This window comes from Peromyscus maniculatus, chromosome 9, assembly GCF_049852395.1.
Source record: "Peromyscus maniculatus bairdii isolate BWxNUB_F1_BW_parent chromosome 9, HU_Pman_BW_mat_3.1, whole genome shotgun sequence".
NCBI lineage: Eukaryota > Metazoa > Chordata > Mammalia > Rodentia > Cricetidae > Peromyscus > Peromyscus maniculatus.
The window spans coordinates 59,108,856-59,135,511 of NC_134860.1; the positions used below are offsets into that span (position 1 = coordinate 59,108,856).

The following is a 26,656-nucleotide window of genomic DNA, read 5'->3' on the forward strand; positions in this document are numbered from 1 at the left end:
AATTGTGTATTTTACTAGCTTAAGCTTTTAAATACCTATTTGCTTCTTTTCCTTTTCTTTCTTTTCTTTTTTCTGTATGATAATGGAAACTGGATGCCTGAAGCAGGTGCTCCTGAGTAGTTCTTGGTTAAGATGGGGTAGAAGTAAGGCCTTCTCTGGGGGTTAGACAGGGCACCCAGCAAGGATGGGGGTCCTGGCTGTACCAGGCAAGTCTGTGCACTGCAGTCAGTACAGCAGACAGGAGAGCAAGCATGTTGAGCCTAAGAATTATTCCAGTAAGATGTTTAGTTGACTTGGGGATGGATGACGTTTATTCCTTCAACACCGCTGGTAAGCTGTGCTCTTGAAATCTTATACAACCCCATAATACAGCTCTAGTTCCAGGAGAAAATGGAAGTCATGCTAGGTTTTAGTTGTCGTGTGTTAGTCAGAACCAGTAGGGTGTATGTGAGGAGATTCACTGATTGGCAGTGCCTGGTAACTGGGCAGAAGTCTAGAATCCAGTGGTCCACCTAAGGGCTGGTAGGGCTGAGTAGAAGCTGAGGCACATTCCCCAGATAGAATTTCTCAACACTTTGATTTCTAAACTTGTTGCCCATTTGTCTTAACATGACTTAAGGTTATATTTCATTTATTTAAAAGAAGTATATTAGGGTTCTCCAAGGAACAGAACTGATAGAATGAACTAATATATACCTGTATATTAGGGATTTATCAGAGTGCCTTACAGGCTGTGGTCTGAGCAGTCCAACAATGGCTATCTCCTATGGAAAGGCCAGTGATCCAGTAGTTGTTCAGTCCTAAGACTGCATGTCTTAGCAGTCCCAATCTGATACTGGAGTCCCTGGGGGGTCCTAGAGAGCTGCCAGTTTTCAGTCCACATTGGAATCCCAAAGAAGTAGATTCTAACACAATGGGTCAGGATAGACGAGCATTCCAGTGAGAGTGAGGGTAAGCAGACAAAATACAAGCTTCCTCCTATGTCCTTTTATGTGGGCTACCACCGGAAGATATGGTAGATTCAGGGTGGGTCTTCTGATCACAGATGATCACAATTCAGGGTGAGTCTTCCGCCTCAAATAAGCCAAGAAAAATCCCCCATGGTGTATCCAGCTGCTTGGGTTTTAGTTGCTTCCAGATGTAATCAAGTTGACAACCAAGATTAGCTATCACACAGACCCTCTGAGCACATTGTAGGCGTCCCCTGTGTTAGATCTGAGGATATGGTGAGGGCATTCCAGCCCGTTTGTCTCAGTCAGGCCAAAGCCTGGTATGATTTACCTAGCAACATGATAAAACTAATCTGCATACTTTCTTAAGCCAAATTAGTTAACTTTTATAAAGATCATGAGTGTAAGTAGGGAATAGCGGAACAGGGTTCAGGAAATGCCCTCTCTTACCTCTGAAGACAAAGCCATGGTTGGGAGGCCCTGCTGGTTAGAGGTTGCAGTCTACCATGGCCTGGCAGCTCTCCAAGCTCATCAACTGGGGGACTCTCTCCACCCCCGGTGGGGGGGGCCTTCCTGCACTCTCCATCCTGGGTGGGGGCCTTCCTGCGCTCTACCTGACCTTATCTGGAGAATGTCTCTAGGCCTGGATGCCTGACTTATCTCTAGTGTGACCCTGGACACAGTCCCTGCAGAAGCTTTCCCCATGATGCCCATAAGGAAATTAGACATGAGCTAGGAGCCTCTTGATAGGAACTTGCTGTTTAATGCAAATTAGGTGATACCCCAGCCTCTGTCCCCATCTTTTTATATCCCCTCACTCTGGAATAAAGTTGAGCTGTCTCCCTGAAGCTATCTCCTGGAAGGCTATTTCCACCCGTGTTCAGTCCATACAAAGCTCTTTTTTGCCCCTTCTGCCCCTTTGTCCTTGTGGACTGGTGGCCAGTGGACTGTGAGGGAAAAGAGGATACCACAAGCCATAGCCTCTAAGAAGCCTGGAATGAACTTGTGCTCTACTCTGTTAACAGTGTGCTTTTCATACACAGTGCTCACACTGTTTAAATTATTGGCTTATACTTGATGCCAAGTTCATTGTGTTCCAAGCTATAAGAGTGTAGATAGTGAATTTAAAACATGTAGGGGGTGACTGAAGCCAGTCTAGACCCACTGTTATTTTAAGTCAGGGAAGGGACAAAACCCACACAAAACAGATACACTGAAAACCATATTTCGGGCATTCTACCTTCATTTGCTGTTCCCTAAGACAGCGACGGGTGACTTGAAGGAGGACTCAGCCAGCACAGCTCTGCACTATCATAAGAACTTGGCAGCTTGCAGAAAACTGTCTTAGTCAATGACTTCTGTCTTAGGGTTCTATTGCTGTGAAGAGACACCATGACCATAGCCACTCTTATAAAGGAAAACATTTAACTGGGGCTGGCTTACAGTTTCAGAGGTTTAGTCCATTCTCATCATGACAGGAAGTTGGCAGCATGCAGGCAGACATGATACAGAAGAAGTACCTGAATTCTACATCTGTATCCACAGGAAGCAGGAAAAGAGCCACTGGGCCTAGCTTGGGCATTTGAGGCCCCAGAGCCCACCCCTGGAGACACACGTCCTCTAGCAAGGCCACACTTCCTAATCCCTCTCAGGTAGTGCCACACTCTGATGACCAAGCATTCAAATGTATGAGCCTATGGGGGCCATTCTTATTCAAACCTCCATAGTGCCTGTTACACAGGATGCTATGGGAGGTAGAGCCTGAATTCTGTTGTGTTCATTGGGTTGTAAAACCACTGCCTGTATAACCATCTTCTCGGCTCTGCCATCCACAGCACATGTGACTTGTCTTCTAGGCTCAGCCTGGCTCCACTCCACATATACTGCTGTCCTTGGTGGCTGTCTCATGGTACTGGCATCTCCAAAATTCTGGGGTCTCTGCTGCAATTGAACTGTACCTTTATCAGTAGCCTCTGCTGGGCTCTCCTCAGGGACCCTGCCCCTGCCACATATTGCCAAACCTCAGCTTCTCTCTATGACCCCTGTAATACTAAGACTTCTACTGCAATCGAGGATGCACCTTCACCAATGGCCTCTCCTGGTACCAAGCCACATCTGTTCTCTGTATCCTCCTCATGCCTTGGAGAAGAGACCTGGGAGACTCTTACCCATTACCAAGTTCAGCTGCCAGCACAGGTACAGCCTGGCCCCCTCTGGATCACAGCCTCTGTTTGCTGGCCTTGGTTTAGAGAGACAGAGGCAGAGACAGAAATAGAAACAGAGACAGACAGAGAGGTACACTTGACACAAAATCTTCCAGGAAATGTTTCCTCAGTGTTAGCACACACAGAAGCTGTGTTCTGGAGCAGAGCAAGGTTCTTCCAGATTTTGCCTCAGTGATGCTGGTCTCTTCTTAGTCACAGCTGATTCTTCAGTCCCAGATGACCAGTATCAATTGTCCCAGCAAAGCAGTTTTCATTTTAGTGGTTCTTAATTTAAAAATCACATGGTCATCCCTGATAGGGTCTTTAAGGGCCTCTCAGGCTCCCTCTGAAGCCTCACAAGCCAGGCCTGCTTGTGCGCTTCATCGTCTGCACTGCGCTCAGTGTCAGCTTCCAAGTTCCCACCGCAGCTCATTAAGCTCTGAGCACTCAGAGGCTTTTCCAGTTCTAAATTCCAGAGTCCTTTCACGTCTCTTCCCAGAACACATGTCTGGCCTATCACAAAAATAGCCCACTTTCTGGTACCAATTTCTGTCCCAGTTTCTAATGTAGTGATGAAACACCATGACTAAAAGCAATTCGTGGAGGAAAAGGTTTATTTCAGTTTACATTTCCCCATCATAACCTATCATGAAGGGAAGTCAGGGCAGGAACTCAAGGCAGGAACCCGGAAGCAGGAGCTGATGCAGAGACCATGGAGGAATACTGCTTATTGGTTTGCCTTCCATAGCTTCTCAGATTTCTTTCTTACAACCTAGGACCACTGGTAAATAAAAGGAAGAGCAACACCCATGATGGCCTGAGACCTCCCATATCAGCCACTAATGTAAAAATGCCCTACAGGCTTGCTACAAGCCAGTATTTTTTCTTTTACTTTTGAGATTATAATTACATCATTTCTCCCTTCCCTCTCCTCCCTAGGAACCCTCACAATACCCCTCCTTGCTTTCTCAAACTCATACTTTCTTTCAGTCTCATAGCAAACTCCTGATCTCTGGCACTTACAATCTTTCTGCTCCCAGGCCAGTCTTATGAAAGAATTTTCTCAGGTCTGATACTTTCTTCTAAAGTAATGCTATCTTGTGTCAAGTTGAAAAAAAAGAAACAAACCCAGGAGCAAGTATTAGGCCTTATAAGCATAGGTATGTTCTTGAATGTGAGAAATTTGTAAATTACATGTATCTATAATTTTATATTAGGGTCTATCTAATTTTTTTTTTATCCTAACAAAGGATAAAGTACTTATCACTCTGGAGAATGGACTCTATGCACAGGATCTTCCAATGAGTCTACAAAGCCAAGGCACACAAAAAATTCAACATTTTATTCATACCTTTTATTGTGTGTGTGTGTGTGTGTGTGTGTGTGTGTGTGTGTGTGTGTGTGTGTGTAGACAAGTACCTGTGCATCTGCCTGTAGAGGCTGGAGGTTTTAATGTCAAGAATCTTCCTTGATTGTTCTGCCGTTGTATTTTTTGAGGCAGGGTCTCTCAGTTAACCCCCAGAGCTCGCTGGTAGGGCTAGTCTCACTAGCCGGCTTCTGGGCATTCCACCTCTGCATTCTAAGGCTGGTGTTACAGGTGGATGGCCACATCCACCTGTCATTTAGTGAGTTCTGGGAATCTGGAGTCCAGTCCTCTGAGCCATCTCCCCAGATCTATCTTCCATCCTCTTGCTTTCTCTTCTACCTCACTTTACCACTGGAGCCTTTGTGGACTTGTATAGGGAAAAGTTCACTTATAAATTAGGTCATGTGGGCTTGGAGACATTGGTTAGGCACAAGCATGGGACATGGGACAGCAGAGTAAATAACAACAGAACAACTGACTGATTGGCCTTGACAAGAGATATGCCACAGAAATCAGAGATTTAAAAAAACAACAACTCAAGATTTAACCCAAATGAAAATGCCCACCCCCGTGATCCAGGAGCACTGTGCACGCAGGTGTTTGCTCCCAACTTCCTAGGAAGCACTGTCTTTTTACTTTGATGTTTCCTGTGTGATATATGCTAGCCCTTAAAAAGGGATTTGGAAGAGAGCATTAGATGAACACCTTATTAAAACAGCAGTAAAAAGAGTTCGGTTTTCTTCTTTCTCCTACTCTGAGATGAGAAGGCACATTTGCCCTGTGTTAGTGTTACAGATCTGTGGTCAGGAAGCTCAGGACAGCTGGTCTCAGTCCAGCTTAAACTGTCAAAGATTCTTCTCAGACTGTTAAAAACAAGCAAGCAACTTCTGTCACCTTGGGTTGGTTTTTTTTTTTTTTTTTTTTTTTAATGGTGGACATTTTAAAAAGACCTTAACACTTTTTAAATTATATGTACTTGGATGTGTCTGTGTTGAAGTATGAGCATGTGAGTGGGTGCTGGTGGGGGCCAGAGGTGGCAGGTACCCCTGGACCTGCAGTCACAGGCAGTTGTGAACCGCTTTCTATAAACTTGGTCCTCTGCAAGAGGAGTGTGTGCTTTTAACCACTGAGCCATTTCTCAGGTCCCATGATGGACATTGTCATTGTCAGTGAATGGCCTCCACAAAAACCTAGGGATGTACTGTGTTTTTTGTTTTTATCAACCTATGCAGCAATGGGCACTGTATGCATTCACACACTGCATGACTGCTTCCATGCTGCTGTGCCCAGCCTCCTTTGTAGAAGTTGCATGATGGCTCCCATGCTGCTGCGTCCAGCCTCCCCTGTTTGTGGAAGTCAGCACTAGACCCGGAAGGCAGAGGCTCACCACTCCCATTGATCCTGGAGACAAAAGCCCTTGGCACCTTCTAAATCTGTCAAATTAACATCTATGCATACAGCTGCCCTAGTTGGTGTTTTGGGTGGAGTGAGTATATCAGTTCTCCAAGTGAAAATGGCCATACAAATTTAGGGTCACATTTTGAGTTAATCTCAGTAGTTACCTAGGACCCTGGGACTTATAAGTTACCTTATGACTGACTGGCCTTCGTCTTTGTCACAAACAATTTGAGGATAATTAATACCTACCCTGAAGAGTTGTGAGATTAAAGAAAGTAAGACACTTTTAAACTCTGGTCTGAAAAAAAAATGTCATTTTTATTGCTCACAGGTATGTATATAAAAAGCATGACTAATTTTGTGTGGTGTCTTTCCTTAACTATCTATTGAAAATCCATCAACCTCAAATTCCCTTCAAACCCTGGAGATCTCTTGGTAAAACCTCCCACACTATACTTGGCTGAAGGGAGCACTTGAGGTTTAAGGTTAAGGAAGGGCTGGGCAGAGTTGGGGCACTTTAGAATCCACCAGCCAGCTGTATGTATGTGAAGAGATAGCTGAGCACTATAAACTGCTGCTTCCAGACAGCAGTTCAACATGGAAGACATGGAGGGAGGCTAGAAAGATGAAAATCCAGTGAGTAAGTTCTTGACATTTCTTTGTGCCATTCTGAAACCAGGCAGTTTGGGCCCAACAGTTCTGTCGGCACACACCCCCATCCCCTTCATGCATCTAAGTGCTTTAACAATGAGCCTCCAGGTCCCATCCAGCTGCCCTGGACACGAAGGCTGAGGCCACAGCTCTCGGCTCATCAAGATGACTTCATGCTCTGCAGAAGAGGTAGCGGTCAGAGACAGACGTGGCTCTGTTCCTCGCAGGTGGTGGCCTCCCCAGCCGTAGACAGGTACAGCTTCCCATCAGGACACACACAAATCTCAAAGGACCCCGTAGAGCTGCCAGAGGGACCTGGTGTCCCCTGCTTCAGCTTGGGCAAAGCCACAGTTTCAGCATCAAGCACCAGCTGTTTGGGAGAAAGTGAGACATGAGGAAGGAGGAACAGACCTCACCAAGGGAAATTCCCAGCGTATTCTAAGAAAGATAGTTTCCTCCCGTTGAAAGCAGGCTGGGTACCGAGCAGCTGGGTCCTGCCTGTACTTGAGTCCTCTCAAAATGACCTCTTCATTCTTTGTGCAGGCTGGGCTGACATGCTCCTCCAATGTGGAGAGAGGCCATATTTTCTTCTACTTCCCAGCTGGGAAAACTGACGGGTTGTTTTACAATTGGTTCAGCAAACTACATTGATTTTCAATTCTGGGTCGCTTCCCTCCTGTTGTGGAATATAATTGAAGATATACTCGTTGATGTTGTGGAATAATTGTTTAATGATGCAAAGATGTGTTGCATTCTTGTATGTTGCATAACTCTGTAAAGCTGTGATACTATGTCTAAAACACCTGATGGTCTAATAAAGAGCTGAATGGCCAATAGCTGGGCAGGAGAAAGGATGTGCAGGGCTGGCAGATGAAGAGAATAAATAAGAGGAGAAATCTGGGAAGAGAAGATGAGGAGTGAGAGGAGGAGGAGGAGGAGGAGGAGGACATTAGAGGCCAGCCACCCAGCTATATAGCCAGTCACAGAGTAAGAAGTAAAGAAAGGTATATAGAATAGATAAAGATAAAAGCCCAGAACCAAAAGGCAGGTGGGATAATTTAAGAAAAGCTGGCTAGAAACAAGCCAAATTAAGGCCGGGCATTCATAAGTAAGAATAAGATTCCATGTATTTATTTGGGAGCTGGGTGGAGGGCCCCCAAGAGCAAAGAGTAAAAACAACCAACTACAACCAACTCCTTAAAAAAAAATGGCTTTTGAACTTATCTGACAAAACTGACAGAATTGTTATACTAATTCATACTGTGATCTCATGGAGCTTATGCTAAATCGTCTCCTTCCCATTGGGATAACAAACAGTCCACAGAAATGGGATCATCTTTATTTTTGCTTGTGGATGTCCGACTTTATCCTGACTTTATCTGTGAGTTGTTCTCCTAGGAGAGACCACTGGATTCACCTTACTAGCTGTCAACCATTTCCCTAAACTCTTACCATTGTTTGAAACCTTTCTGTCTTCTACCAAGTGCTGAATGCAGTAGACCTGAAGACTGAAGCCAGGGCAAGCACCATGGAAACCACCGGGTTCGTTAAATAGGAGCCTAAGAAAGAGCCATTGATGGGGCAGGGGAACCACTCTGCTGAGGACATGAGAACAGTCGCCCTGAGCAGCTTGCCCCTTCCTCCCCACACTCACTTGTTAAAAAGAAGTTTCAGGGCTTTGTAGGTTGGCATAGTGTCTTCATTGTCAGCCAGCTTAGCGCTCTCTTTGATTCCTATAGCTCTCGTCCATGAATTCCCGTCTCCTAATGGGCTGTCAGAGCACTGCTAGCTGCATGATAGACGCCTTGCACTGTGTGGCCTTGCAGAACAGCAGAGCAGAGGCATCCCAGCGGCCACCGGGCCATGCCAGGGGATCTTGGAGGGCTTGCTCTTCCCGGGAGGCCGTTATCCCGGCCTCTCTGCCCTCTCCTGTCTTGTAGTTAGGAGGTTAATTTGTCCAGTTGTTTCTTTTCCTCCACTGACAGCCCACACTGTTTCTCTGTTTGCCATGTTAGGCTGCAGTCCAGACATCTGTCCTCCCTCTGTCCGGCTCCTACTCATGGGGAACAGCAACTGGAATTAGCAGTCCCACTGTGTGCTGCCTGCAAAAAATGCTGCCTGATTCACAGAAGGAAATATGACCATTTAAAAACTGAACCTTGCCGGGCGGTGGTGGCGCACGCCTTTAATCCCAGCACTCGGGAGGCAGAGGCAGGCGGATCTCTGTGAGTTCGAGGCCAGCCTGGGCTACCAAGTGAGATCCAGGAAAGGCGCAAAGCTACACAAAAGAAACCCTGTCTCGGAAAACCAAAAAAAAAAAAAAAAAAAAAAAAACTGAACCTTTATGTAGTGTGTGGTGACACCGTGTCTCCATAGTAACTGAAGCCTTGTGCAGTGTGTGGTGACACTGTGTCTCCATAGTAACTGAAGCCTTGTGCAGTGTGTGGTGATACCGTGTCTCCATAGTAACTGAAGCCTTGTGCAGTGTGTGGTGACACCGTGTCTCCATATTAAGATTTCAAAATCCCTGACTTCATCTCTGACTTTGCCAGCTCTGGGTCTCATAAGCTCCTAAGTTTCAGTTTGTAGAAGACTTTCATGTCTTCCCTGTGGGTGATCGTTGACTGGCTTCTGTCCATATGCCCAGAGTGGCTTCTCATGACTGTCTTTAGGTGCATCCTAACTACATTTTCCTGTTCCTCTTAAATGAACGTCATTTCAAAATGCCACACTAGTGCCTTCAGACCACAAGACACGATTAAGCACACAGTTCCCCCATTTGTCTAATGAGGAGACAGGCACAGAGGGCCGGCAAACTTTCCAAAACTCAAATCCCTATTTGAACTGGAGGACCGGTGACCCACGGGGCCCAGGCTTGTGGGTTGTCCTGTGCCCTGCGCTCCTTGTACTGTGTTTTACAGTTTCTGCTGGCTGTCCCTGGGGTAAGCCTGGGCCAGAGCTGGGGAGGGAGCACCTAACCATGTACTCTGACTGTGCTAGTGACTTAGGACAACACTCCACACACACACACACCCAGGAAGCAGGAGCACAAGAGCACACAGCTCTAGCTACACATCAAAAGGACATTATGACAGGGCTGGTAAAGAGACTTCCTGAACCTATGCATTGTTTGAACATAGAAGCAAGCACCCCATCTGTGCAATATGCACTCTAATGACTACAGTCAGCTTCTGCTCCAACCTGTCACCTCACTGTGGACTCGTTAGGTAGCCTGGAATGCCTGGTTTCCCCACTGACTGAAGCTGAGCTTTCGCCTTCTATTATTAATAAAGAAAGTTCTACAAATCATGGTGTAGGGTGGATCTGCTATACTGTCATTCTGGACTTGAGCCCCAGAAAGGAACCTTACTGTAGCTGACCTTTGGAAAAATACTTGTTTTTCTCCGTTCATTTTATTTTGCACTAAATTCTGTGCAAGCAAGCATAGTGCTCTGGGCAACAGCAGGGGACAGTTGTCATTTGTGCATATCCCCAATCATAGCCATGCTCTGAAACACTGAGTCACCAGGAAATGCAAAAATTGGTGCTGGGGATGTCTTTCTGTATGCTGTGAATGTGTTGCTCTGATTGGTTAATAAATAAAGTGCCAATTAGCCAGTAGCCAGGCAGGAAGTATAGGTAGGACAAAGGGAGAGGAGGATTCTGGGAACAGGAGGGCTGAGTCAAGAGATGCCGCCAGCCGCCGCCATGAGAAGCAAGGTGTAAAATACCGGTAAGCCATGAGCCATGTGGCAACTTATAGATTAATAGAAATGGGTTAATTTAAGATATAAGAACTAGATAACAAGAAGTCTAAGCCATTAGGCCAAACAGTTTAAATAATATAAGCGTCTGTGTGTTTATTTGGGTCTGAGTGACTGTGGGCCCGGGCGGGACTGGAAAAAAACTCCAGCAACAAATTGGTGTCTGCATGTCCCGAAAGTCTGCAGCACTTTTTCACAGCATAAAATAATGAGTGACTTGGTGCTGCAGAGGCCAGTGTACGAAAGTAAGCTCACTATGGAGTGAATCTAATCTTCTGTGCCCTTCCCCAGTCCTAACTGAACTCAGTCCTTCCCACATGGCCATGCTGTGCCTTTCATCATGTTTCAGTACAAGCCAGCAGAAGGCTCAAATCCTGATGCCCTGGTGGATGCAGCACTCAGGTGCCTCCCCAGCACATACAGTAAGAACTCCATCACTGTACTCACCAGTCCATCACTACTCTGCAAGACGATGTCCATTTGAGAAAGGGCCTCCATTTTCCCAGTGGGAGCTTTAATGTGAACCCCCCTCGGGGCGTCCATGCTTAGACTCCGGGTTGGGGATTCTAACCTGAAATGAGGAAAAAAATGTTAAAAGCCACCCTTGAGCGGGGCACAGCAGTTAAGAGGCTTCTGAGCCCAAGCTTCTCAGAAGCCTGAGGTGGAAGGATGGCTCCAGGTGAGCAGTCTGGGCCAGGGAGGACCAACAGACTGAAGGAGGAAAATAAACTACCACACAAACCTTCAGCACGTGGCTTAATATAGAAAGGGTAGCTAACAAGGGATGCAGACTCTCCAAGAAATTTGATGTCACTCATGAATGTTGACGTGCTCTATACTCATACATCCGGAAATAATGAGTGCTCTAGCTTGTTCTCTATAGCTGTGATGAAACACTGACCACAAGCAACTAGGGGAAGGAATGGTTTATTTCAGCTTACAGTCTATCACTGAGGGAAGCCAGGGCAGGAACTCAAGGCAGGGACTCAAGCAGAGCCCATGAAGAAAGGCTGCTCACTGGCTCGCTCTCCATGGCTTGCTCAGCCTGCCTTCTTGCATAGCCCAAGGCCATCTGCCCAGGGATGGCATGCCCACAGTGGACTGGGTCTTCCTGAATCAATCATCAATCAAGAAAATGGCCTACAAAACTGTTCACAGGTCTGTCCGATGAAGGCAGTTCCTCCATTGAGGGTCCTTCTTCCCAGGTGACTCTAGTTGGTGTCAAGTTAACAATAACTAACCTACACAGTGAGTAGCAGAGAAATGAGCATCCCACTAGTGACAGCCTATGAACTTAGTGTGCTCTGTCCACGGGTACAGTGGCAGACGGCTGTAATCTTGTGTAGACGGCCCTGCAGAAGGAACTGCCGTTGGTGAACAGCTTAAAAAATGATAATATTTAGTTAATGGACAAACGCACAGGGAAAGGAAAGGGAGACAGGTTTAAGGACAAATATTTGCTATGTGTTCCCATGAGAGCAGAAAATGTTTGGCCTAGCTTTCACTTCTTAAAAAATAAAATCTTTTGAAATTGCTTATTTGTTTGTTTAGTGTGGATGTGTGTGTGTGTGTGTGTGTGTGTGTGTGTGTGCACCTGCACATGCGTATGCTCTCATGATGGCACACTCTTAACACACAGTAGGTAGCATGTGTGCATGTGTAGGTGGTGACCAGCCAACAACCTTTGACGTTGGTCCTTAGGAACAGTTCACTTTTCATTTTTCTGAGACATGGCCTCTCATTGGTCTGGAGCTCACTGATTGGGGAGGCTGGGTGGCCAGGATGCCTCGGATGTTCCTCATCACCGCGGTTACAGGCACACAGGCCACTGTGCCCGATTCTTTTATGCAGTTTTAGGGATTGAACTCAAGTTGTCTTGCCTCCTGGCAAGCGCTTTACTGACAGCTGTCTCCCCAGCCTCCCCTTTCAAAGTCTCTTTAAGTTCAGCCAGGTCTGAGGGTAACTGGGAAGATTATTTTTTTCAAAAACGCTGAAGTGATGAAGTCAGGAGACAGGATTCCTGCTGGTCCCACCTGACTTGGCTTCAGTATGGTGGATCAGGCTCTCCTGGGGTTGGACCAAATGAAAGAACAAACCATAAATATATGTGCCAGAAAGTATGTCTTGCTTGCCTCCACCTGGAAAAGGATGGATTCCACCAGGGGGCACAATGCAGTTGTTGATGGACAGTCCAGCTGCACAGCTACAAACCTGATTTCACAGAAACCTCTCAACTCAGACCAGTCAGAGGGACAGCAGGCAGGGAAAGCTGTGCCCTTCAGGGACGGTGCCAGCTGTGGGGTAGCACTGACCACCGGAGGGCTAGGAAGGTGTGGCATAGCTTTAGAAAGGCCCTAGGAACGGATTTGGTGGTGTTTTTTCAGTGCTGGGGTGAAACCCAGGACCTCATGCACAGTGAGCAAGCACTTGACCTTTGAACCTTTTCCCCAGCCCTGGAGAGACTTTTAAATCAGATGGATACATGTTAGATTGGAAATTTCTGTCAGTTTTTTTTTATTCCTACATTTAATTAGCACGTCTTAATTGCACAAAGTAGTGGGTTTTGTGATGACATTTTGCACACTTAGATGTGCTCTGATCATACTCATCTCCCATTGCCCCTTTTCAGCACCCTGCCCTCCCCATCACTGTGGATAACACAAGACAAAATTTCACTTTTGTTCAGATATCAGAACATGTAAAACCCGAGTCCTGCATATGTTGAAATCTTGCTTTGAATGTGAGCATACCCCTAAAGGACATCTATGGAGCTGATTGGTCTAATTAGGTTTGGTTTCATTTGTGTGAGCGCTGGTGAATCTTCTCCTGCTTGCTCTCTCTGCTTGTCCATGCATCTGGGTCGCTGGTGCTCTGCTGTGACCTGCATTTTTCTTGTCTGGAAGGAGAAACCCGGAAGCAGCTCCTATCGGCCTGCTGCATTTCAGGCAAATCCCGTGTGACCTTGACAGCCTTAGTGAAGAGGTGAAGATGGGTCTGTTCCCTCAGATTGGTTACTAAATGCAGATAAGGCATGTTCCAAAACATTAAAATGTCAGGGAGGCAGGGCAGGGTGGGGTGGGGTGAGGAGTGGGGTGGCTTCAGAGGAAGGCTCTGCAATGCTGCCAGTGCGGCATGGAGTCTTCGGCATTCTAGTGAAGTCCACGGATTTAATACTTTCCATACATAAAATAAAACAGAATTGCAGAGGACTTTGCAAACTTTCAAGTGCAAGAATGAGATTTTCAAAATCATGACACGGTGATTTGAGAGCTCACTGAGCTATGCATTTGGTAACGTTCAGCAGTGGGTTTGTGAGAATTAAAATTCTAATGCAGAGGCCAGGCAGTATATTGAGACACCCGCCACAATTTTCAAATGAAATACCTGTAACTCCGATTGGTGAGGCCACTGAGGATTGTGGCTGTAATTCCTACCTAAAGGGCATGTGGAACTCCTGCTGAAGATCCATGAAAATGAAGGATGCTTTTTCCATCCACGTTTGCTGACGCACAGAATCCTATTCCCGATCTCCCAAGGAGTCCAAGGGCAGAAGCAAAGGACTCAGCACCTCCAGAGAACAAGGATGGCACACACTGAGAACCAGGGGCTCTGGATTCTCCAGAATCACCAAAGGAGCAGGGCCCCTGGAACTGAAGAAGGTCTCCCGCTGAGATCAAGGCAGATCCCAGGTGTTCTCAGAGCCCCCATGAAAGATGAAGGGAACCTAGTTCTGTGTCTTTGCCAAGGGGCAGGCTTGCCAAGGTCTGCTCTGGGGCTGGGGCCAGGGTCTCTAAGGAGTTAAAGTTTCCGTTCCTGGGAACTTGGCCTTTCTCCCTGAAGAAACCGGAGTTATCAATTCCAGGCTGCTGTGTGCTCCACCTGTGACATTCTTGAGATCCTATGTGTTCCCCTTGTGCAACCCTGCTTGATTAGCTTGCTGCTGACCTCATCCCATCCTATGACAGCTTTCTGCTCCCTGTCCCACCCACACCTTCCTGCCAACTGTATATAAGGGGTTGCACTTCTCATGAACTTGCTTGGCATAAACCATCAGTGTATGCAGTATTTCCTGGTCCCAACTTTTCTATATTCTTTATTTTCTCATCTCTGGCCAGCCGCCTTAGGGTCCTGTCACCCAAGAATGACCTGCTGGTCCCAGTCAGTCACCAATATCCCCACCTACGTTAAAGAGATACCCACCCCCACATCATACAGATCAGTGAGATGAATGAAAAGTCTTAAAAACAAAGAGAAAGAAAACCAAATGTTCCACAATGAATGATATCTTTAAAGATGTTTTTATTGTAAATTGTGAGTGTGTGTGTTCATGATTATGAGTACACATATATTAGTGCAGTGTCCTCAGAGGTAGAAGAGAGCATCAGATCCCCTAGGACTGGGATTACAGACAGTTGTGAGCTAGCATGTAGGTACTGGGAATCGAACCCAGGTCCTTTGAAAGAGCAGCAGTGCTCTTAACCGCTGAGCCGTCTCTCTAGCCCACGCACCTACTTTCTTATCCAGTAAGAAGAATTGTTTGGGGGTCAGGGGGAAGGTGGTGCAGGTCTATCTGTCTGTCTGTTTGCCATTGTGAGCATGACTGTGGGATTATCTTGATTAGGTTAATTGAGGTGGGGAGACCTGCTCACTGAGCGTGACATCATTTCTTGGGGTGAATCCTAGGCAGTACAAAAAGAATCAAGAAAGCTGAGCAAAGGCATCTGTTCCTCTCCACTTCTTAATTGTGGGTGGGTGCAATCAGAGGCATCTGTGACCCCGACTTCCCAAACTATGAGCTGAAATAAACCTATTCTTCCCTGAGCTGATTTTGTCTGGATAGTCTATCACAGAAACAAGAAAAGAAACTAAGGCAACACCCAAAGAGAAATGCAAATTAAAATAGCATCATGACTACATATGATCCCAACCAGAACAGTGATCAAGGAAAACAAAGTCCCCTTTCCATGGTGCTTCCTAGGTGGTCCACTGTGCCAAGATGAAGCTGAATATCTCCTCCCGGGACACCAGCAGTTGAGGCCCAAAAAGAGATAGCAGAATCTGAAAACTTTTCGATCTCTCTTAAGATGATGATGTCTGCCGACATGTTGTCCGAAAGCCCTTAAATAAAGAAGGTAAGAAGTCCAAGACCAAGGCACCCAAGACTCAGTGTCTTTGTACTCTACATGTCCTGCAACACAGGTGCCCACATGTTGCTCTGAAGAAACAACACACTAAGAAAAATGAAGAGGGGACTGCAGAATATGCTAAACTTTTGACCAAGAAAATGAAGGAAGCCAGAGATATGCTCCAGGAACAGGTTGCCAAAAGACCTGGACTGTCCTTGCTGAGAGCTTCTACGTCTGAGTCCAGTCAAAAATGCAAGTCTTAAATAGCAACAAATAAATGATCAGACCTTGTGGGGGAAAAAGAAAAGAAAACTATGGTGAAGATACACAGAAAGAGGAAAACACATACAGTGCTGGCAGGAATGTAAAATAGTCCAGTCACCGGAAATTAGTATGGAGGTTCCTGAAAGTAGAGTGACCACATGACCCAGCTATACCATGCCGGAGTATATATATACCCAAAGGAACCTGTCAGCACACCACAGAGATACTTGGACCTGTGGGGGACATTCTACATCCTTACTATAATAGACCACTTATTTCAATAATTTTATTTGGCCTTTGGCATAAAAAGTATTAGTGGAATTAACAGTGGATACATGATAGCCAACAGCCATTACAAATAGACTCCCCTAAGAGGAAACTTATGTACAAAACTATTCAGTCATCATGCACAAATCCATCAAGGGCTAAGGGCCTTATACCCAGGGAAACAGTCACAACAGGAGAATCACAGTACATTCCTCTTACATGAGGTGCGTAGGACAGTCATGTCCACTGAAGTAGAAAGTAGTGTGGTGGATGCCAGGGCTGAGGTGGGGAGGGGAGGATGAAGACCTACTTAAGGGGGATGGAATTCCAGTTCAAAGAAGAAAAAGGCTTTGGAGATGGACTGTGGCAATGGTTCAAAAAGTACTTAACACCACTGAGCTGCACATTAAAAATGGCTGAGAGGGTAAATTATACACAATGTGAATTTTTACCATAGATACCAAAGCTTTCTAACATTTTTTTGCAAATATGACTTTATCCTGTGCTTGCATTTATAACATTCTTTCCTCAATGAACAGTACACACACACACACACACACACACACACACACACACACGGAGGAGGGCACTTACTACTTGAGTATATGGACACTTTCAAGAATGCTGATTTCCAGTTTCAAAGTCTATGTAGGGCACTGTCTTCTTCCATGAGGCTTTGGCTTGTTTTAGGTGGGTAGGGACGGATAATGTCACAGAAGGTACCCCCCTCAGAGGGAAGAGTTTGTTCAAAAGCCTGGGGTAGAAAGGGGTAGTAGATGCTCAAGTCGGGGAGGCCTGTGAGGTAGAGGACTGCCAGACACAGCCCTACCCATGGGTGCCCTGAGCACACACCCGTCATCCCATGGCTGATGCAGAAGCAGCAGAACATTTTCAACAGTGTCCCAAGAGCAGTGTCCTTCTGACTGAGTGTGATGAGTAGACCCCTACTGTCCTACGGAGCCTGAACAGAGGCAGTGGAGACAAGAGGAAGAACCATGAAACCACAACAAAGTTTAGACCCAACAGGTCTTTGGACTTGCCTCAGGTTCTAATAAGTAATAACCAGTTAGTTATGTGCTGAAAGCCTTGAAAGTAAAGAAGTGATACGGGGACACTGAGCATCCGTCTGCAGGCACACCTCGGTGTTTGCCATGAGAAAGTGTGTTTATGTTGGAAGCAAACTCCTTACCTAAGGTCTTCAAATGGGTCAGCTCTGACGAGGGGTGTCTCCACTGAGTGTTCAAAAAGAGCTCCTTCCGGCCCTAAACAAAGCCCAGAGATGCATCAGAACAAAATACAAGGAGTGGAATCAGCCAAATTAAACAGCCAGTCCAGCCAAGAGGCTGAGCATCCCTAATCCCAGAATTCTGAGTTTTTGAGGATTGGCTTAACCATCGAGAGTAGAAAGTTCCAACCCTGACCCCATGTGATGGGCTGCAGTCACAACGCAAGCTCATGAAACCCATTCTAAAATAAATGATTACCTCCAAGCTACAGCCCAAGGGAAGTCTCATCCCTCGGGTGTCTGTGCACAGGCAGATATTCCAAATCTAAGACGTCTGGGACCTCAAACACTCTGGATCCCAAGCATTTGGTAAGGGATGCTCAGCCTGTTGTCTGTGTTCCTTTTTTGCCACATTTGTTCATGGGTTCAAAATTCAGGGAAGAGGGGCACAAGAGTTCCTGTACATGTTGAGGCCACCACGACAGCTTATCAACAGAGTGTGATTTTTTTGACCCAGGTTATTGCAAACTAACAGGCTTATTTTAAAAGTAGAAAATGATGTTAGTCATCAAAATGAAAAAAGAAATAACTCACATTGACATTCTGTCTTTTTTCCAGTAATACTAAGTTGGTGTGTGTGTGTGTGTGTGTGTGTATGTGTGTGTGTGTGTGTGTGTGTGTGTGTGTAAAACAGTTGTGTCTTGTGTCATTGGTTTCTAAGGCCCAGTAGAACAGTTTTAAAGAATTCTAAACATCTGAAATAGCCCCCTTGTGTTTCTGGAACTAGCATATCTCTCTCGGTCCATTTATCAGAGAATTGATCTCAGGCAAGAATGTGCCCAGGGTGCAGTGATACATGGAGCTGGCGACACATTGTTTGTCATATCCTACATTAGCTATCATTTTGAGACCAGTGTTACCGTTTTAAAACTGCATGCTGTGGGGCTTCATTACCTAAGTAAATGAGCAACGTTGGCTGGAAAGTCCTGCTGTGGTTAAAGCATGGCTCCTTATCCACCTTGTGTTAAAGTCATTTGTGACATTCGAAGTTTGCAGGTAAGGAGCAGCAGGGCCACAGGCACTGAGCACGTGAGAACAAATGGGTAACCACTGCACTGGGCACAGAGGCAACACAAATCCATCATTCAGGCTATATTCAAGGTATTGCTTACCTTAAGTTTTATGGGCATATGCATAGAGTTTAGCAGTAGCACTTCATCTATTACACCCCCTAAGATTTATCCAGGGCTTTTGCCTGGCCTAGGTTCTGCCAGGCCAAAGCTTATTCCTGCCTAGGTCCCATTCATGCTGAGACTCCACCCCTGACTGGGCCCATCCCAGGTTTAGGACACACCCCTGCCTGGACCTCACCTATCACCAGGCCCCACCCTCGGTGTAGGCATACCCCATGCCTAGGGCATACCCTGGTACCAGTTTCTGCCCTGGCTTGTTTTCTATTGCTTTGATAAATGCCGTGACCAAAAGCAACATGGAAGGAAAGGGTTTCCTTAGCTTACAGTTCCAGGTCCATCACAGCCAGGAACCTGGAGGCAGGAACTGAAGGAGAGACCATGGAAGAAAGCTGTCTACTGGCTTGCCTTCCATGGTTTACTCAGCCTGCTTTCTTACACAATCCAGAACCATCTGTCCAGGAGTGGTACTGCCATGGTGGGCTGGGTCCTCCCACATCAATCAAGTAAATGTCCTATATTCCACATATGTTGTGGAATAATCTTTGTGTACACTGTCAAGATTTGTCAATCAGATTGGTTTAATAAAAAGCTGAATAGCCAATAGCTAGCCAGAATTTTCAGGGCAGAGAGGACACTGGGAAGAAGGGCAGAGTTGCAAGGAGCTGCCAGACAGACAAAGAGAAAACAACATGGGCAGTGCAGAATAAAGGCAATAAAGCCACAAGGCAGAAAGCAAATTAATAGAAATGGGTTAATTGAAGTTATAAGAGCTAGTTAGAAACAAGCCTAAGCTATCTGCTGAGCTTTCATGATGTAAAACAATGAGTCTCTGTGTCATGACTTGGGAGCTGGTAGGAGAGACAGAAAAACCTGCCTGCAGACATACCTATGTGCCCACCTATGTTTTAATGAATGATAGTCATGGGAGGGTCTGCAGTAAGCTTTGAGCACTAGACTGATTACAGTGGTGAAGGTGAGAGACGGTTCTTGGAGTAGAGTCCAATAACCATGGAGTTCATAGACAGAGCCCAGTACTGGGTGGCTTCAAGTGGCTCCATTCTTCCTGGCAGGTTCCTTTTAGACTCCTCTAAATACTCCCAATACACAGAATTCAATATTAACAGTTCTAATTGAATAGTGGATGTGCACACACAGACACTTGTTAAATTACTGCATCTTTGCTGCCCAATATTTATTAAGGTCAGTTCCATATATTCATTGAGCATTTGTGGACTGTCACAGGCTTTTCAGATGATGTAAAATAATGCCATTGTTCTCATCACGGCCACACTGCATGGCATCTGTACAACCTCCCACTCTATTCACAATGCAAACAATTCAAATTGCTTCTTGCCTTGAGTCCCTCACTACCCCCTTGAAAATGCTCTTTCTAAGATAGTAGTAACCTCCATGATGATGTCCAAGGAAAATTTCTATCTTTCCTGGACTCAAATTCTGGAACATCAGCTCTTCTGGCACCAGGAAAATGGCTACTGAGGTAATCCTGCCCCCACACTGTCTCTCCACTCTCCCACTTGGGGCCTCACAGGCATTCTCATAGCTCAGTTGTTGTGTGATGCTCTCACATGTGCTCACTCAAGGCTTCTGTTCTGAATGTCCATGGATGCACAGTCAATAGCTGAGGTGACATCCTCATGGCTGATTCTCAACATAAGAATTATCTGCGGGCTGCCTCTGCTGTGTGGTGTTTTCTCTTCCCCTGGGTTTCTCCATCACCCACAGAACAACATTGTTACCCACCAACAAGCATCTCCTTTGATTCTTTCCCCAGATGCTTGCCACCCACTTGAACCCTGACAGAGCTTCTTATCTCAGACCTTGATTGGGAGTGACCCACTTCCTCCAGAACACTGCCACCATCTCGGCGGGCCACCATCCTACTTGGCTCTATGCTTTGATTCTTGCCTCTAAACAATCTATTTTCCCTGTAATGATTAGACTGGCCTTAAAATGTACGATGGATTTGTTGTGACTTTTCTTGGGAGCTACACTTCTCTCTGTCCCAATGACATATCAAAGAAATAATTCCATCCAAGTCTAGCTTGGTGAACCACTGAGTCTCCTGAAGCTTTTTACAGGAGTGTGGATAAGGGGTTAGTTACAGGAGCATGGTTGACTCATCGACAGTTACCCTACTAAGGAGTCTCTCTTTCTAACAACTGTAAATCATCAATCCGCCTAATCTTGTGGGTCTCTCTCGTGGGTGACTGTAGCTGTTCTGATTTCAGTGGTACCCAGAGGTCAGAGTTCTACAACATGAGTCAAGACACACCACCGTCCAGGAAATTCAACATCTTTGTATTGCACCGAAGAGAAATCCTCACTGCAGCCAGTATGGAGTATGTGATTGTGTTCTTTCTCTCTCATCATACACTACCTGACACAAAAACACGAAACGATGCAAACAGAGCAGCCGTGAAGTTGCTGTGACACAGGGAAGCCCAAACAGAGCAATTGCCAAACTAAATAAAAATAAATAAGATGAGGAGACTATGGCAGAGCCTAGTCTGCTTAACTGGCAGTGCCAGGGCCCCTTACGAAGATGTTTGCAGAGAAAGTCACCCAGAAGGGCAGGGTGCACCCAAAGGCAAAGGTCAGAGCTCCGGCACTCAGGAAAAGCTGGCGTCAGTGTGAGTCAACCTGGAGGTGCACCCTCCAGCTTCCCATGTGACATCTGTGTGTCCGTGAGTCCTAAGCCACTGCAGGGGAGTCCTCATTCCTTTCAGCAGAAAGACGACTGCCTGTGCCTGTGGCTGGTCCGCTGTCAGCCATACCACAAAGTGTCTGTGCCTTTGGATATGGACCTGACAGGCATGGTGATCCAGACACATCTGTTTTCATATTTTTTTAGTGAACCCTGGACTTTCACAGGAAGTAGTGGAGAAAAGCTGCCATGAGAATTTATCTTGAAAAGTTAAGGTTTATGAAAATATCCTGCTAAATTTTCTATTTAACAAAACATGGTCATAACTATAGTTACTATGAATAGAAAAGAAATGGAGATGAAATCAAGTTTTGACTTTTGTGAAAACCTTCTCAGCATGCTTATAATTGCATGACAGTTTTATTTAGTTTTCCTGTGTACAGCCCATCTATACTCCAACACTACCCACCTCAAATGGTAATAGTACTAAGGTTGAGGAATTCTGAACTAGACAATAAATATAGAGAGACACCCAGAGGAGAAATGCCAGAATTGTGGGATTTTCTACAATTTGTCAGAGTTGGGTAAAGCCGAGGACACATTAGAAAGCTCAGCAAGCTCAGGTCTGGTCATTAACTCCCCACTCATGGTTACTATGGCAACAAGAACCTCCCTATTGTAATGACAGGGAAGGAACGCAGCTGTTAGAAGTGAGGTTCACATATCCTAGATAGCATCACTGGAGACAAGAAGGAGTTTGGGAGAAATTAGTGCCTGAGATGAAAGCCTGGGCACAGATTGTCTCAAGAGGATAGCTTGAAGGTTGTGCTGGAGAATGCATTTGTATGTGATTGACCAGACTGTGACTCTGGTCAAGTTAGTATGGGGACGAGGTTCTCAATGTGGCCCCTGGCATCCCCTAGGAATTGGTTAGAAATGAAACCTTCAGTCTTATGCTAAGCCTACTTGTTGATGGTTTGGATGTGAGATGCCCTCCCATGCTCATGCATTTTCCAGGTCTCTAGCTGTTGGCACAGCTTGGAGAGGTTGTGGAGTCTTAGGAGGTTGGCCCAGCAGGAGAAGGTAGGTTACCAGGTCAGACCTTCACGATTATTGCTCGTCTAATCTCTGGTCTGAGTTCTCTGTTTGCTGACCCTCTGGGATGTGTAAAGCCAGTCCATCAGCTCTCTCTTCACACAGCAAGCATGTTCAGCCTCCATGCCTTCTCTCCCACAATGGTCCACATTTCCTAAATTGTGAGCCCAGACAAACCTTTCTTCCATTTTTGTCACAGGGACAAGAAAAGTAACCCATGTACTACCCAGCCAGAGACTCTAAGGTTGAACACAATAAATACAGACATAACAACCACCCCCTCCGAAGTGGTTCTGATGCACACGGGTAACTTATACTGCAACTGCTCATCAGGTTTCTCATCTGCTTCCCTTATAATGCCATAATCTGAAAGAAACCCCGGGCTAGGGAATGGTTCATCCTCTGTGATGGATGGCTTGGGTTTGATGGAATCCAAGTTTCTGTTTATACTCTTTTCTCTATACCCTGCAACACAATGGTACTTTCCCAAGGGCTATGCTGACTTTGCACACATTAATTTGATCCACCATCAGGAACAGATTAGTGGTACCAACTTGCTCTTGCACATCAGGAGACAGACCTACTGACAACTTGCATGCAGTGAGTACAGAAATAGCATTAAGGTCAAGAAAGCCAATGTGACCTATACAGGTGGCCCTCAACTCATAATGGTGGTATGTTTCAATAACCATGTCATGAACTGATAATATCCCAAGTGGAAGATAACATCTACCTGACTATCAACCATGCCATCTCAGCAGCACAGCCCACTGTAGAGTGAGGCGGTTCAATTGTATGTGATCCAAGGATTGAGTAGGAGGTGTAGTATTGGCCACTGTAGCTGTCCAGCCATGAGGATGGGATGATGTAATGCTAGTCCAAGAAAGTAAGCACATTAAAAATTCCAGTTGGTGCCTACTAACGTGTCTTGTGTCTCCATCATTACAAGGCAGATGAGGTAAACCATCACAAGTCAGAGACCATACTACTTTGAGCCAGTGGATTCTATGTCAGATACTTAACTACTTGCTTTTTTACTTACTAAGCAGTAAGAGAGAGAGAGAGAGAGGAAACAGGTCTCACCATTTAGCCCACATCTTGAATTCATGATCTTCAGCCTCTCTCTCCTGATGTTTGGACTGCAGGCACATCCCCCCCCACCCCCACCTCCACCCCCGCTTCAATTTCTTATCTTGGCTTTCCTAGTGTCTTTTAGAAAGAAAGGAAGCTGCTGCTTCCTTGGCATAGTCTGCAACATTAGGTCACCACTTTCGAGCATGCTTGGAAGTAATGCATAAATCACATAAAATTGTATATCAGGGGTTGAGCCTATTTTCTGGCAACATTGTGCGTCTTTTGATTAGTGCAGAAAAATTCCAGAAGTGACTTAAACACACCTGTCTGCTTGTACCTCTAGACTTTCAGAAACATAGCAAGCAAGTTTACAACAGGTTCTGAAAATGTTTTTCATAGCTTTTTTTTTTTTATACTAAAGGTGAAACAGATGAGAGTTCGAATCCACTTTTGAATCAGCCAGAGGAAAAGTGTATGTTTTGTAGACACGTGGGGTATTCAAGTATCTGGCATCATGGGGACAAAACAGATATGTAAACTACACAGAGAGATGTGTAAGCTGTTGGCTACAGTGACTAGAAAAGAGATAAAGGAGAAAGACGAAGGTGGGCAAAGCTGTGTGAGGAAGGCATCGTCCTTCAGACGCAAACAGAATGTCAAAGAAAATGGCAGGAAGGAACTTCAACAGCCAGATACTGTTCCTTAGCCGAGTGCAGAGCAGAGTTATGGATGCGCTGCAGCCGGCTGTCCCCACCTACCCGTGACTCGCAGTCTGCCCGTGCCGACCACCACACCCTGCTCCTCGGCGGTGAACAGCGGCTTGCCGTTCTCAGAGCTGATCTGAAAGCGCTGGTTCTGGACTTCTACCATTTCGGCACCTGAAGGGCCAATCAGCACAGGGTATTAGACGTTTACTGTAAGCAGCGTGGATTCTCTGTTTTCACAGCCGCTGGGTCACTACCGAACCACGGGATATGACTGGCTTCCACAGGCACACTATGGCATGCATCTCCCCATCCCTACCCCAATAATAATACATAAACTTGAAGAAATGGTTTGGGTGGCTGATGTAGCTAGGAATTAAAGCCCTCAGTTTGTTAAATTTTCTTTTCCTTAAGAAAAGGCAGTTTTTCTTTTAGATAATTATATATATATATTTCTACCCAGAGATCCAGGGTCACTAGCATCTCATATATATGTTATATTAATATTGACTCTTATTGAATGAAATGTGGCATTTTGTGATGAAAAAATTATGGAAAGATAGAGGGAAGGCCTTGCACATGGTCCACTCACTTCCATGAAAACAAAGTCGGGTGAGATGGAGGGTCATCGGGTGAGACCGAGGGTCAAGGGACTCCCGGCTCCCCACAGGCAATGAAAAGGGGGAACAGAGCAGAGGCTGAGGAGGAAGCTACAGTGACTGTTAGGGGTCCAGGGTCATTCAGAGACCCACCAGTCTGACCATGAATACATTTTAACAAAGAGGAGGCTTTCCTTTATATACTGGCACCAGGCCTACAACCAGGACTAAGGATCCCCAAATGCTCCACCAGCCAAGTCAGCACATCAGTCAGGGGTTTGTAAAGGCAAAGGCCACTAAGTTATGGTTCTGTTGAGCCAAACAAGCTTCCCTTTATAGCAATAGGAACAGCAGTTGACCTTGTGACCTATAACCTTGTATAAACAATAGTTTTGTTAAAATTGTACAAGACCAGGCAATTACAAAAGTCGACCCTTAACAGCCCTTAATGTTTGGAAATTCAATTTTGCCTTATAGTTCTCTTAAGCACAGTAGTTTTACACTCTTAAACATGAAGTTAGCCATCACATGACCAGAACCATGTTTGTTCTGAGGTGTCTCTGCAAGTCACAGCAACATGGTGTGACATACTCCATCCTTACATACATCCATTGAGAAACTAAGTTCTCCTTCATTTAAATTCCTGTGGATCATTTTTACTGCTTTCCAAAATGTGTTGCCTTTCAGCTTTAAAAAGGTATGTGTGTGTGTGTGTGTGTGTGTGTGTGTGTGTGTGTGTGTGTGTGTGTGTGAGTTCCCAAAGAGGCCAGACAAGAGAATAGGATGCCCTGGGGCTGGAGTTGCAAGCAGTTGTGAGCCACTTGATACAGATGCTGGCAACCAAACACACGTCCTCTTCAGGAAGGAACAGCAAGTGCTCTTAAGCACTGAGCTGTTCTCCAGCTCCCTTTCAACTTTTAAACATAAAGGATCATCGCCCGCATGATCCCGGGAATGAGAAACACACTCATCTATTATGTCGTTCCATTAGCTCTGTTTTTTGTTTTGTTTTTCCTAAAAGCATGCATCATGGCCTCAGTGGTTTTCCTCCCATAACATTCCTTGCAGCTGGATTCTGGAGACAATGCAGTGTGAGAATATTCTTCTCCATATTTGTGAGAGTGAAAATAGACTCATTTTTCTTTTCTTCCCCACAGACCCTCTTTAGCCGATCTTTCTGAACATTGCTAGTCTCGTCTTCCTGTCAAACCTGGAATTCTTGGGTGAAGGTACCTAACTGGTTTCCTGGTCCATCTGTGGTACACCCTGCAATGTGGGCATTTCCGTGTGGGGCTTACTGAGCAGCACTGAATTTGTCCCCTTTTCATAAGGTGGTTTCTGGAACCCTTCCTGGGTTAGACTTCTCCTGGGGCTGAGGATGGTGGTCCGTCTGGGAGGGTGCTGGCCAGCCTCTCGGCAAGCTCTTGCTTCTCCGTGGAAGAATGAGGCATCTCCACAGACCCACTGGAGTCTCCCACCCTGCCCCAGCACTGGTACGCTCATCATTCTCCGCCTTTCTCAGATTCCAGAATTTCCCCTTCTGTGATGCAATGCTTAGCATCCCATCCTCCATGTTTGGCACTCTCCCTTCTACAAAAACCTCAGTAGTTTGGTCTCAGAATTTGTTCTGTGACCTCTGGAATTTGGTGCTCAGAAGAGTGGGCTCCAAGTTCTAGCAGGTGCCATCACGTGCTGGCGTGTTTTGCCATGGGCCAGTCTTGGAAAGGACATTGGTTATTTGTCTTGTTGCTGCGATGAAATGCCTTGACAGAAGCCATCTGAGGAAGGGCTTGTTCCGGTTTCTGGTTCTAGGAGATTGTAGCAGGAAAGGTCTGGGGCAGGAGCAAGAGCCAATGGTCACATTGCCTCAGTGGGCAGGAAGTAGAGAGTGAACAGGAAGTGGGGCTTAGCTGTAAAACCCCAAGTCCCACCCACAGTGACCCACTTTCTCCAATGAGACTTCCTAAGGCTTCGACCCTTTAATACAGTTCCTCATGTTGTAGTGACCCCCAACCATAAAATTATTTTCATTGCTACTTTGTAACTGTAATTTTGCTACTATTATGAATCATAATGTAAATATGTATGTTTTCTGATGATCTTAGGTGGCC

At 45.8% G+C, this 26,656-nt stretch overlaps 1 protein-coding gene across 2 annotated transcripts in view; it reads right to left on the reverse strand.

The window, feature by feature from the left end:
• Positions 1–6,220: 6,220 nt before the first annotated feature.
• Positions 6,221–26,656, reverse strand: part of Sgcg (sarcoglycan gamma) — a 77,342-nt gene continuing 56,906 nt past the window's right edge. For both annotated transcript variants that reach the window (XM_076545145.1, XM_006986323.4), the window contains exons 5-8: positions 24,001–24,120; positions 17,180–17,252; positions 10,781–10,904; positions 6,221–6,939 (exon numbers count right to left, since the gene is read on the reverse strand). In XM_076545145.1, the coding sequence (XP_076401260.1) occupies positions 6,766–6,939; positions 10,781–10,904; positions 17,180–17,252; positions 24,001–24,120 (491 nt within the window). In that variant the 3' untranslated portion in view covers positions 6,221–6,765. The remainder of the gene's footprint in view (positions 6,940–10,780; positions 10,905–17,179; positions 17,253–24,000; positions 24,121–26,656) is intronic.